Source organism: Tamandua tetradactyla, chromosome 14 (assembly GCF_023851605.1).
Source record: "Tamandua tetradactyla isolate mTamTet1 chromosome 14, mTamTet1.pri, whole genome shotgun sequence".
NCBI classification, from domain to species: domain Eukaryota; kingdom Metazoa; phylum Chordata; class Mammalia; order Pilosa; family Myrmecophagidae; genus Tamandua; species Tamandua tetradactyla.
Genome location: NC_135340.1, coordinates 29,662,919 through 29,676,172, shown reverse-complemented (window position 1 = coordinate 29,676,172; position 13,254 = coordinate 29,662,919). Strand labels below are relative to the sequence as shown.

At 38.2% G+C, this 13,254-nt stretch overlaps 1 protein-coding gene across 7 annotated transcripts in view; it reads right to left on the bottom strand.

Annotated features, from left to right (window-relative positions):
* The window catches only part of STXBP6 (syntaxin binding protein 6), a 281,394-nt gene that overhangs the window by 111,132 nt on the left and 157,008 nt on the right, over positions 1-13,254 (bottom strand). For 5 of the 7 annotated variants that reach the window (XM_077127054.1, XM_077127053.1, XM_077127055.1 and 2 more), the window contains exon 3: positions 5,592-5,681. The exons of the other annotated variants lie outside the window; for them this stretch is intronic. In XM_077127054.1, the coding sequence (XP_076983169.1) occupies positions 5,592-5,681 (90 nt within the window). The remainder of the gene's footprint in view (positions 1-5,591; positions 5,682-13,254) is intronic. 7 annotated transcript variants of the gene reach the window in all.

Here is a 13,254-nt window from a genome sequence, read left to right as displayed (position 1 = left end):
CACACTGTGCTGTCTTCCGGCTCTGTTCCTAGTATGAGAGTTTGCTTTGTATATATGCTTTATGGGGTATTCACACTCGCCTCACAACTTGACTCTGTGCTCACACAACTCTGCCTGTGGGTAAATGGGAGAGGTGCATAAACCCTTCTCTCTCCAGCCCCCAAGGAGCTCTTGCATGGTGCTACAAGGCAGGAGCTGCCAAGCAGATGAAATGCCAACGGGGAATGCGGCTGCCTGCTTGTATAATTTCCTTGAGACTTTATTTAAAAAATGTTTTCCATTCTAACTCGTCTCTTTATTTCTTCTCTTTTTATACTCATGTCATATCCCAGTGGCTTTATGTGTGCCTCAAGCCTGTCTCTTTTCTCTTCCTCTCATGTATTATTTCTGACCTCTAAAATGACTTTTTTTTCTGAAGTAAATTATGCTAAGTCAATACCTCTCTTTTCAATCTAATTTCCTTCATTTCAGTCACCAAGCATCATCCCATGCATTAAGAACATAATTTTTTCCCAAGAACTGCCTTTCTCACTGCGATCAGTCTAATTAATTCCTAGTTGCTCAAAATATTGGTATTTTGCAATGTCAACAGTGATGTATAGAATCAAGGTATAGAGCATAAAATTGTCCAGATTATTTCATTTTTAAAATGACTGCTTGACTGTAGCCATGCAACTAATAAAAAGCCACGGGGAATTCTCTCACATGTTCGGCAGTTTTTGCCTTTCTATTTGTCCCATTACGGAAGAAGGAGAGATCTGAAGCGATTTAAGTGTAATTTAAATAAAATGCTTGTATTCCATCTAAGAATTCCCATTCTTCAACTCTGACTCAAACAACAGGTCTGTGCTTACTGGCATTCGTGCCCAGCGAAAGGGAGGCGGCACTGCACTGGATTTCTCTTCTCTCAGGAGCTGCGACAGCACCCGGCACTGCCGTCGGGATGTCCTTGCATTGGGCAAGCTGCCCACAGGTCAGCGGCTACCTTGCAGAGGTTCACACGCACGCACAATCGAGGTTACACTCATTCACACACAACATACTCAGAGATACGATTTTAAGAACATCCTTCCAAAAGGAAGAGCAGAGCTTCCATTACAACTATAAATCAGGGAGCTGAGACCTTCACAAGTGGCAACTGGAGCAGCAGTAGCGAGCACAGGCTCTGGGGTTTTAGCACACTGGGGATGACATCCCTGTCCTTCCCCTTCTAAGCTGTGTTACCATGGACACGTTACCTAACCTCCCTGGGCATCTGGGTTCTCACTGGTAAATGAGATGATAATTAAACTTCCTTGCAGGGTTGTCTTGCAGACTCAATGAGACAATTTGTATAAAGTGATTAAAACAATTCCAGCACACTGAGCTCACGGAGTATTGCTTCATCAATTATTTTCATCAACATCATGAATATTAGAACCCCCCCCCAAAAAAAGAAGCATGCAGGATATCTTTGGTGGGGCTGAGGTAGGGGCTACAACTAGCTCTCTCGAACCTCAGAAACCTAAATATGAAATGGGCATCAACACTGCTAACTGAATGTCCTGGGCAGAGGAGGTGACAAGGTAATTTCTTCAGACCTTGAAGTCCACAATCAAGTGCTTTAGGAACGTTTATCAACCTGTCAGTCCGCTGGCACCGGCCTCTGTGCAATGGCGATGGTTATTTTCCACGCTTTGATCTTCTTGCAGGCATGACTGACTCAAGTTTTGTTCTACCAAGAAACCTCCTGCTGATCCTAGAATGAGCTGAGACCCAGCATCAAAGGATTGAGAGAACCTTCTCCACCAAAAGGGGGAAGAGTGAAATGAGACAAAGTGCCAATGACTGAGAGATTCCACACAGAGTCAAGAGGTTATTCTGGAGGTTATTCTTATGCATTAAGTAGATATCACCTTGTTAGTCAAGATGTAATGGAGAGGCTGGAGGGAACTGCCTGAAAATGAAGAGCTGTGTTCCAGTAGCCATGTTTCTTGAAGATGATTGTATAATGATATAGCTTTCACAATGTGACTGTGTGATTGTGAAAACCTTGTGTCTGATGCTTCTTTTATCTACCTTGTCAACAGATGAGTAGAACATATGGAATAAAAATAAATAATAGGGGAACAAATGTTAAAATAAATTTAGTTTGAAATGCTAGCGATCAGTGAAAGGGAGGGGTATGGGGTAAGGTATGTATAATTTTTTTTTTGTTTTCGTTTCATTTTCCTGTTGTCTTTTTATTTCTTTTTCTAAATTGATGCAAATGTTCTAAGAAATGATCATGATAATGAATATGCAACTATGTGATGATATTGTGAATTACTGATTATATATGTAGAACAGAATGAGAATATCTTAAGAATGTTTGTGTCTCTTTCTTGTAATATATTTTTTTAAATTAATAAAAAAATTAAAAAAAAAAAAAGAAACTTCCTGCTACTGTTGCTACAGAATATACCATAAGCACTGCCATCTCTTATGGGTTCATTTCTAAGAGTCACATAAAGGAGAAGAAATAAGAAGACAAGGAAATCAAAGGCAGCTTGTGTGTACAGTGATGCTGAGGCCACACTTCAGTTTGAGTCCTGATTCTGGAGTTTTGGGACAGCTTCTTGTTTCAAGCACAGAAGCTGCTGTCAGGCTTTTTACACTCAAGGATTCAGCTGAAACATTAGAGGCTTGTTAAGATGCAGTTTCCTCCACCCTGCTCAAGCTGTTGAAAATGGAGCTCCTGGAAGAAAGAAGAGACAACCCCAGGAACCTTCATTATAGCAAGCAGTGTTTCATGCATGCTGAGTTTCAAGATCACTGCTCTAGAGGTTCGTAATTCTGCAGAGGATATACACATTCAAGTTGTCCTAATACTAGAAAGGCGCCATCAAGAAAGATATGGGGTATAGAGGCTGAACAAAGGAGAGACAGAGTCATTCTGACAGGTGGGTCTAGGAGAATCTCCTGGAATGGGAACTTGGAAAGTGGTTAGGATTAACAGCAGAGAAAGGCTGGATTAAGAACAAGGAGAAACAGGACACAAAGTGTCAATGGTAGAGGGACCCCGCTATATACAAAAGCACCAGGAGTTAAGAAGTCTGGAATGTATCTGAGTGGAAAAGTATAGTTGGGCCCTGAGTGAGTGGGTATGAGGGAGAGGGTTTCCATTTCTGGAAGAGACACAAGGCTGTAATGCTGGATGAGAAATAGGAACAGCAGGACTGTAACGCCCGTGGGAGTCTGGCTTCTGGTGTCTGTGCCGTGAACCCCGGTGGAAGGTCTCTGCAGAGGGGCCATATGAGCTCTGAGAATCTGGTACAGTGAACTGGAGAGGGTAATTCAGGCCTGTAATCCGGTGTCTGCTTTCCAAGATCCAAAAAGCTATGGAAACCCAAAGTTATCTGTTATTTAATGGTAAAATCTGACATGAACTGAAGCAGAGTAACTTTGAGCCATTCCTTATCCACCTTACTGGGAATATTCATACATTCTATTGCAAAAATATTAATGCATTTAATTAGGGATGCTACCCTAAACCCTACTTAAGGGTGACACATAAAATTTGGTTCATGTGCTATCTAACATATATGAACTCAAAAAATTCGGAATTCCAAAGCACGTCTGAGACTAGGGTTTTCATAGGGGATTGTGGACCCAGAAAAACAAAAGGGAGCAGTCCTGTGATGCCTTAAGTCACCAAGGAAACCATTTAAGAGGTGATTTATAAGCCAACGTGGGTAATTAGCACCATCTTTCCCAGTGGCCAATTCCTTAGGACCACAATTGTTGTGGCAGTTCATCCACAAAAGGGAAGGGGGCCTGGATTTTCTAACTGGTTTGGCTGTTATAATTTTCCTTCATTGTCACTCTAAGTCCCTGTCTCCCTATCCCCCAGAATGTAAATAAGCTATGCCTATGATGCTGCAAATTGGAAAACCGGAGGTCAACTGATGTAGACAAAGGCTGTGTTATGTAATGTGACTGGACAGTGACTCATACAGGGTAGCATGTAATCCATACCCCTTGAGGGTGATTCTCATAATTCCACCACTGGGGAGTACTACTGAACCCCAAAGGATACCAAACAAACCTTTCAGATCACTTCTTCTGTGCCAGGAGGAATCTGAAGTGCTTTCATGCCTCAATGGATCATGATTACAGTTCTAGGAGGTGAGTGCTATAGTTATTATCATTTTACACAGAGCACCAGGAAAGCGAGTAGCCTGTGCACATGCCACATACCTAGCCAGAATCCAAACCCCATCTGTCCAGCTCCTGAGTGGTGCCCTTAAATACCCGGCTACGAGTCCACCTCCTGATGTGTGAAGTCAGAGGGCCCTTGGCTGACATTAGTATCAGCTCTCATAAGGAAAGAGAAATACAGAGAGGTCAAGTGATTTGGTAAAAGCCACACAGCAAATGATCTAATAGGTAAACAGAAAAATATATTTTACAGATTATAATTTACAGACACTGAAGGAGGATTAAAATGAATGAAAACAACCTTTGCTCATCTTCCCAGTTTTGTTCTTAGAGTATATATTTCCTTTTTCCAACTTCTTAGGACCTATATTAAAGAAAAGGTAAATTTCTGTAGTTGGTAAGAAGAACTTACTTCTTTGATTTCCTATGGCTGGCAGATCCCGAGCTCTGTCTTCTTAGTTCTATCTGATAGCTATTTGTCAAGCAAGGTGGATAAATGTTACCACTGAAATGCCCTTATCAAAGTACCTGCTGGGTGTGGCACTAACTCAAGCTTTGTACATCTGACTCAAACAGAACTCTCTGATCTACAGGAGAGCAGCATAAGAGTCAAACTACAACCTCTTGCCAAAGGCAAGAAAGAACTCTGTGTACGCTTATTTTCTAATCTATCATGAAGTCCAAAATAAACTCCAGGCTTCCTCATCACATCTGATGTAAATTAAGAGAGTCAGACCTCTGTTGGGAGAGAAATGTTGGGAGAGTTCAACAACAAACAACTGGACTAAATGACAAGAGAAAGTTCTACAAAATTGTTCCCCTGAGGTACTGTGGCTTAGTCATGCTTAATTTTTCAGTGTGCTAGTCAAAGGTTTCTGGACCCATCTGTCTTCATGGGATTGAAAGAGAAGGAAATCAGGTCTGTGACAATGACAGGGCCCAATGCTGTTGCTGAAAAAAATAACCATCCAGTCCTGAAGCCATCAGCCTATCCTGTAAGGCAGGTACAATGTTCATCTTTTCTATAAAGGAATCAGGACTCCCAAAGGCTCTGCTCTGACTAAACAGCAGAAATAAATGCTGATAAGCAAAATCTAAAGGGAAAAGGAAGGAAATAAAAATTGGGAGGTATGCACCATTGGGAGAAGGAGGGGTAATTTTGTTTGTAGCAGCACAAATTGTGTTAACCTAGGGCAGATCTGAGTTAAGAGATTTAATTTTTTTTTTACTTTCTAAATTTATTTATTTTTTACATGGGCAGGCACCGGGAATCGAACCCGGGTCCTCTGGCATGGCAGGAGCATTCTTGCCTGCTGAGCCACCTTGGCCTGCCCTAAATTTATATTTTTTTAATGTTTTTTTTAAATGTGAAATATGACATATATACAAAAAAGCAATAAATTTCCAAGTACCTTTTAACACGTAGTTGTAGAACAGTTTGGGATGGATTATAGTTCCACGATTTTTCATTTTTTCTTCTAGATGCTCCAAGACACTGGAGACTAACAGAGATATTAATATGATTCAGCAGCCATGCTCATTTGTTAAATCCTGTCTGCTCCATTATACTCCCCCTGCTCTTTAAATAACATATATAACATAAAAGCAATCAATTTCAAAGTACATCACAGCAATTAGCTGTAGAACAGATTTTCAGAGTCTGGTATGGGTTACAATTCCACAATTTTAGGATTTTATTTCTAGCTGCTCTAAGGCCCTGGAGGCTAAAAGGAATGTCAGTATAGTGATTCAGCATCATATTCATCCGTTACACCTGCGCGTCACTGTATAACTCCACCATCACCTTTGATCTTTCTCCCAGTCTTCAGAGATTTAAATTTTAAAGCAAGAAACTTATATTTAAGAACCTGAGGCTCAAAACTGAGACTCTAATTACTAATTTTATTTTAAATGAATAGAGGAAAAACAAATGCTTTGTTTGTACTGAATAGATTAGATAAACCAGAAAGTAAACAAAAACCTATCAAAAAGAAGCATTAAGTATAGGGTATATTAACATTTTCTCTCATTTTATATATATATATACATATATATAAATGTTCTTAATCCAGCTATTCAGGGTCACTTTAGACATGCACAATTTTCGAGGATAAAATAATTGAACAAATTACTACTACAAATTCACCAGGACAGCTAAAATTAAAAAAAAAAAAAAAAAAAAAGACTGGTAATACCAAGTATGGGTTATGATTTAGAACAACTAGAATATTCATTATTACCTGTGGAGTATAAAATGTTACAACCACTTTGGATGACTGCTGGCCATTTCTGATAAAATATCCCTACGACCCAGGATTTTCACTCTACATACATCTACAAAGACATATATCAGAATGTACAACGCAACTTTATTTATAGCAAAGAAATGGAAAACAACCCAAATGTACATCACAGGAGAATGGATAAATAAATTATGACACATCCATACAACAAAACACTTCTCAGCAATCAAAAGTGTAAAAGTACACTAACATTTTAGTGGATGTACACTAACACATGCAACAGCATGGATGAATCTCAAAGAAAAAAAATACTGCGTGAAAGAAAGGAGACCTGGAAGAGTCAATGCACACTATATTCACATGAAGTTGCAGACTAGGCAAAATCAACCCATGGTGGTTAAGAGTCAGAACAGTGGGTTCTTTTGAGGATGAGGGATGTTGACCAAAGAGGGGGAAAAGGAAGCTCTCTGGAATGATCGAAAAATCTATTTCTCATCTTGGGTGGCTTTCAAACGGGTGTTTATACATACAGAACATGCTCAAGCTGACCACTTAGGACGTGTGCATTTTACTGAAAGTACATCACACCTCAGTAAAAAGGTAATAAACAAAATTGAAAGCGTTTTTCTTATTACAAGGAATTTTGTATGTATAAATAATTTATGATATCTGTGCATTGAAAAACAAATGAAACTCTGTTTGTAGGTAAGAGATATATAAGAGATACATAGGTTTTGTAATGAAAGTACGAGTGCAGTCATCTAGTTGTAGGAACATTCATTGTAAAATAGTTTCTTCCAGGCAAAAACTAGAAAAACATATGTAAATATCCTTCTACAGAGGATTGATTGTGGGTATATTTTTATGTTAGGACACTATACATGAACTATATAAACACTTCGCAGTAACATTTTCCACAGACATGGAAAAGATAAAGTCTTTGCAAAAGAGAAGACTAGGTATTAAAATGCACAACCCCTTTTATATGTTGTACGTATGAAGAAAAATACACTGCTGTGGAACATACAGTATCAAAACAACAGGTTTTATCTTTAGGTGGCATCTTTTTTCTTTTCTGATAAGAATATCGAAACAGATTACATGAGTGATTGCAAAAGTAATTTCAACATAAATAAAATGTCTAAATTTATAATTGAAAGTATAAAGAGATAAGCAGGAAGCAAGAAAGAAGCAGTTACACTGGCTATAGAGTAGCAACTACTGCAGCTGTTCCCTCTGGTTTTCTTTCGCTCCTTATTGTTTCAAAGCAGTAGCATTCTTTTTCAAATAAAATCTTAACATTTTCTATACATAAAACAGGTAAGAACAGAGCTGCTCTAGTAGGAGGGAAAGGGTACAGGGGGATCCGGAATTCTGCCTGTTAAGTTTCTCCCTGATGCATCTCCAAGCCCCGAAGGAATGCAGTTTGAAAACCAGAATTCTATGATACAAATTTCAGGCTTCAAGCCTTAGTGGGCCCACATCTTAAATCTAGCTTGAAAGTATCTTTCATTTCTTACCTATGAATGCTATCATATAGAAGATCTTGTGTTTTGCTAGACTGACTTAGTTCATATTCCCTAAAAAAGCATTATTCATCCCTGATTTCTCTCTTTATATCCTGAATATCCCAGTGTTCTCCCTTTTTTGTATTTCTGCTCATTCTTAGAGGCCTGGCTAAATTTCTACATCCCTTGGGATTTCTTTCCAGGTAATACCGGCCTGTTGAAATCTCTAGCTTCTAGAAATACCTCTACTCTGTACCATTCACTAGGCTAATTAACTTTTTTTTTTAACTTTTAAAATTGGGTAATATATATACAAAGCAAAGAAATAATATGGGATGGGGGAATGGAACTAGTTGATGTCCTGGAGAGGCTGGCCCCTCTGCATTTCAGGACTTCTCTGGTCCAGGGACCCATCTGGAGGTTGTAGGTTTCTGGAAAGTTACAGTAGTGCATTGAACATTTGCAGAAACTTATGTAATGCCTGAGGTGTTCTTTAGGGTGGGCAGGAATGGCTTTGGTTGGGGGTTGGCAAGTTATGATAGGTAGCAATGCCTAACTGAAGCTTGTGTAAGAGTGACCTCCAGCGTAGCCTCTCGATTCTATTTGAACTCACTGATACTTTCTTAGTTACACTTCTTTCCCCCCTGTTGGTCAGGATGGAATTGTTGATCCCACTGTATCAGGGCCGGATTCATCCCTGGGAGTCATCTCCCATGCCGCCCGGGTATCACCCCTGGATGCCATGTCCCACGTAAGGGGAAGGGCAATGATCTCACTTGCAGAGTTGGGCTTAGAGAGAGTGAGGCCATATCTGGGCAACAAAAAAGGTCCTCCAGAAGTAACTCTTAGGCATACCTACATAAGCTTCACAAGAGTAATAAGCTAGTTAACTTTTAAACATGCTGCATTAATTTTCTATTACTTCCGTAATAAATTACAAGCTTCATGTCTGAAAACAACACGAATGCATTATCTTATAGTTCTGTAGGTTAAAAGTCTGACATGTCTCACTGGACTGAAAGTGAAGTATTGGCAGGGCTGCCAAAGAATCTGCTTCCTTGCCTTTTCCAGTTTTAAGAAGTCACCGTTATTTCTTGACTCATGGAGCCTTCAAACATAGAGATGTTTGAAGCCAGTTCTTCCCTCTTAGAGAATGCGATTCAGTTGGGCCTACCTGGGTATGCAGGACAATTTTCCTATCTCAAGGTCTTTAACCACAATCACATCTGCAAAGTCCCTTCTGCCATCCATGCAGGGTCACACATTCACAGGTTCTGGGGACTGGGGCATGGCTTTCCTGGAGGACCACGGCCCTGCCTTCATACTTACACTTCCCTAAGCATCTCAAGAGTCCAGGCCATGTCATTATTCTTTGGATAACTTCATGACTAATGGGGAGAGAGCTGATGACTATTATCAAATATTTGCTAACATATCATAGCCTAATGATTGATGTACTGAATTATAAACACTATCTGTTTCTCTCCATCACTAAAGTTTTAGGAATCTTGATTGAGTTCAATTAGGCCAATTTCCTCACAAGAGAGAAAAGTATGAGAAAGTCAATAGAGAAATAAAATCTGATTGTATCACTTAAGGAGAAGGAGGTTGATGAGCTGGGTATGGGAGAGCTGTTAAGGATAATGTTTCATTTAGAACTTTTCTGTTTGTAGATAATTCCATGGGCGTCTTGTATAAATTCCAAGTGTGGCTGTGTACTTGAGTTAAATCTCTACATTCAACCAGGAGATTCATCCTAAAATTTCACCAAAGATCATACTAAGTTGTGTAATACATTTTGCAATATATTTATCTTTGAATAAGATTTTGCATTTAATTTAAACTTTGGTACATCTATGAAAGATAAGTAATGACCATATTGAAAAGCAGCTCACAAGCAAGCAGCTTGTATCTATTTTATTAATTTTTTTTCTTTACATGGGAAGGCACCAGGAACCAAACCCGGGTCTCTGGCATGGCAGGCGAGAACTCTGCCACTGGGACACTGCTGCTCACCCCAGTTTGGATCTATTTTATCAGAGTTTTAAAAAATCCTTTACTAACCAAGACTCCGGTATTGAATTACTCTGAAGTACCACATGAGCCTGTGGGCTTCCAATAAAATTTCTGATCTGTTTTAGCTGGTATTTCTAGTCTTTGCATTTGATTTAATTCTTTACTGTTTTTGTCATACTATTGAATTAATGCTGAACATAAACTGGACAACCTGTCTGATAATCAAGGTAATGAAGGCATGCTTAGGTATTTGGGTTCCCATTTAAGAACCACCTTCCTCTCACTCTGCAAGCACCTGTCAGACTTCCTCAGCAGTCTTCAAATCACTTATTATTGTTTTATTTGATACTTAACTATATATTTTCTCTATCTTACACTGTATACTACTTAAGGGTGGAGTATCCATCTTGATATTTTGTAGTGTCTAGCACAGCCTCTTAAGCAAAGAGGGTTTTCTATAAGTATTTGTGGCATGAGTGTCAATTGGTACATAAATGAAACTCCTAATTTTAATATGCCTAAAAGTTCAGACAGGACAGCAGAATATCCGACGTGAGATCTCTCCACTGTCAAAAAAAAAAATCTGCAAACTAAGAATGCTGTTTCGTTATTTGTACTTTAGAGATACGATGTAGAGGAGTGAAAAGAATATGAATGTCAAAGTTAAAATTCCAGTTTTAAAGCAAAGCTTCACCATTCACTCTACTAAAAAACTTGAATAAACCATGTAACATTACTGAATTTCAATTTACTCATCTATAAAAATGGAGACATTACAACACAGAATAATTGCTAAGATTAAATGAAATTTTTAAAAAAGGGCCTATCCATGTATATACTAATATTGTCTTTTCAACTCTGTTCCCCTCTTCCATTCAAGCCAAATTTTTGTTCTCTTTGCTACATTTGGATAGTTTGGTGACCAAACCTAGACAGGTTTTGATATGGCCCCTTTGAAACAAGATCAGTGACATTCAGTCACAGAACTTAAGGCCTCATTTCAGAGCTTGGGCAAAGGATGCCAGAGGCTTAGCACAGGGACCATTCCTTGTGTGAGTGACCTTGCCACTCACTCACATTGGAACCAACAGAATTACGAAATAAAATATTTCTGCCAAATCCCACATCTCCAATCCAAACATATATCCAAAATTACTTTATGGGCTTTAAGTAAATTGTGCATCAAGATACAATTTCACACCTAAATTGTTAGGCCAAGCATCCCATCCAAGTTAGCAGGGGGCAACTGATCTAATATCTTTTTATACTTCGAAAGCATATCTATTTGACCATAGCCAATCACTGGAAAGTTATCATATGAATATCAGTTATTAGAGAGGACACTGAAATATTCCAACCAGAGAGTTCAAATCTTGGCTTTGTCACTAGCAGCCACGTGGCTTTGGGGAGATCATTTAATCTTTCTTTGCCTCAGTTTACCATATATAGAAGTGTCCTTTCCAAGGAGAAAGTTCTATGATTTATTTGAATCTGTCACAGTTTCTATGAATTTTGTAACAAAGATTCCATAGTAGCTAAAATGTCAGGAGACCTGAGTTCAAATATCAGTTCTGCCTTTACACATGGTACTTTTAGGTCAGGATATCTATATTTCTACGCTTCAGACGGCCCATCAGAAAATGGGCTGGTAATAGCTCATAATAGCATTGTTATATTACATGAGGACCATAAAAAAGTGGTTATAAAGTGCCTGGAATGCTCAGAACTTCAATAAATGTTTGTTGAATCTGAATCTTTCGGTGCATTCTCCACCCTCAGATTCTGGTCTTTTGCACTCCTGCCCCAGCGTAACGAAGAAAACCTTGAGAACCTCCCAGAAGCCTACTGTTCTGACTTTCAAACAATATGGAACCTATGAATTTATTGACTTATGACTTATGTAGCAAATACAGCCCAAAGTGGAAGACAAGCCATGTGGTTAGCTGACTCAATCCAGTTATATATTGTACAATCCTCACCAATTTGGAATCAACTTTGTTTCAATAATGTTGTCTTCCATTTACTTCAATGAATGAATACTTAAGACTTTTTATGTGTCAGTTTCCAAACAAGGTCCTTCTGGATGGGGGTGCGGTGGGAAGCGGGCATATACAATATTAAGTTTAACACAGGGTCTATTTGTAGCTGAAGCTCAAGCAGTTTTTTTTCTCTCACATATGTGCACATGCACACATAATCTTTGTAGAACAAGGTGCCAAGATATGATGGGAGATAAACTATAGGTCACAGAAATCATCTTATCCATTGTAATAAGAAGTAGTTACGGAAATCTGAGAGTAAAAACTTTGAGTAGGAGAAACTGCATGCATACATATACACAGAACACTCGTCAGCTATCTCTAAATGTTATCGTCTCTTAATCACAGCCTTTCCATAGAAGGTGAATGCATCTTGATTAAAGACATTTTCATTGTCCCAAATAATCATATATATATTTTAAAATCCTATGAATGATAATTCCATCCCTTCATTTTGGAGAGTATCAGAATGGTCTCAATTTTTCTCAATCTACACCTCACTACTGTAAAATGAATGATATTATATGTTACTTTTAAATTTGCATATAAATTGTTCATTTAGGCTAAAAATATGCAGGGTTAAACACACATTAATGATATTCTACAATGCATAAAAATTCGAAAATCAGGTAGGGCACATTTTATTTAAGTCTTTTTTTATGGAGCCATTTTAAGGATTTTTATACAGAGCAATTCAATCAACAGGTCAAAAATAGCCATCATCGCAATTTACTCTGATGATTATACTTTGTGTGAAGAAAATAAATTTAGCTTTCTATGCTTAGAAAATCCCAAATTCAGAGTGCTGTATATTTCAACAACGGTTTTTCCCCCCTCTTCTGCCATCTTATATTTTAAGTTCCTTGATTTAGATCTTTTAAAGGCTTGTTTTGTTGCAAAGTCTAACCTGAGAATAAAGCATTCATGGTAAATTCTAAACTAAAGGTAAAGTGAAGTGCTGAATCTCAAAGTTTCCATATCAAGTGACTCCCTCCCTAAAAGGAATCTTATTAAGTCAAATTTCTAAGTTAGAAGTTAGAATTTTTTTTTCTATACAGTAAATTGATGTGGTAGGCAAATAGGTGGTCAAAAAGATGAGCTGTCTACTCCACTATCTTCTACAAAAGAAAAAAAAAATCAGGAACTATTCAAATACAGTATTCATTTTCTAATGTGCCAATTTGCCAATGAGTAAAGACATGGATTTGGAAACATTTGACAAAAAAGTCTAAAAATATAAATATAGGCATTAAACTTTTATTTTAAAAA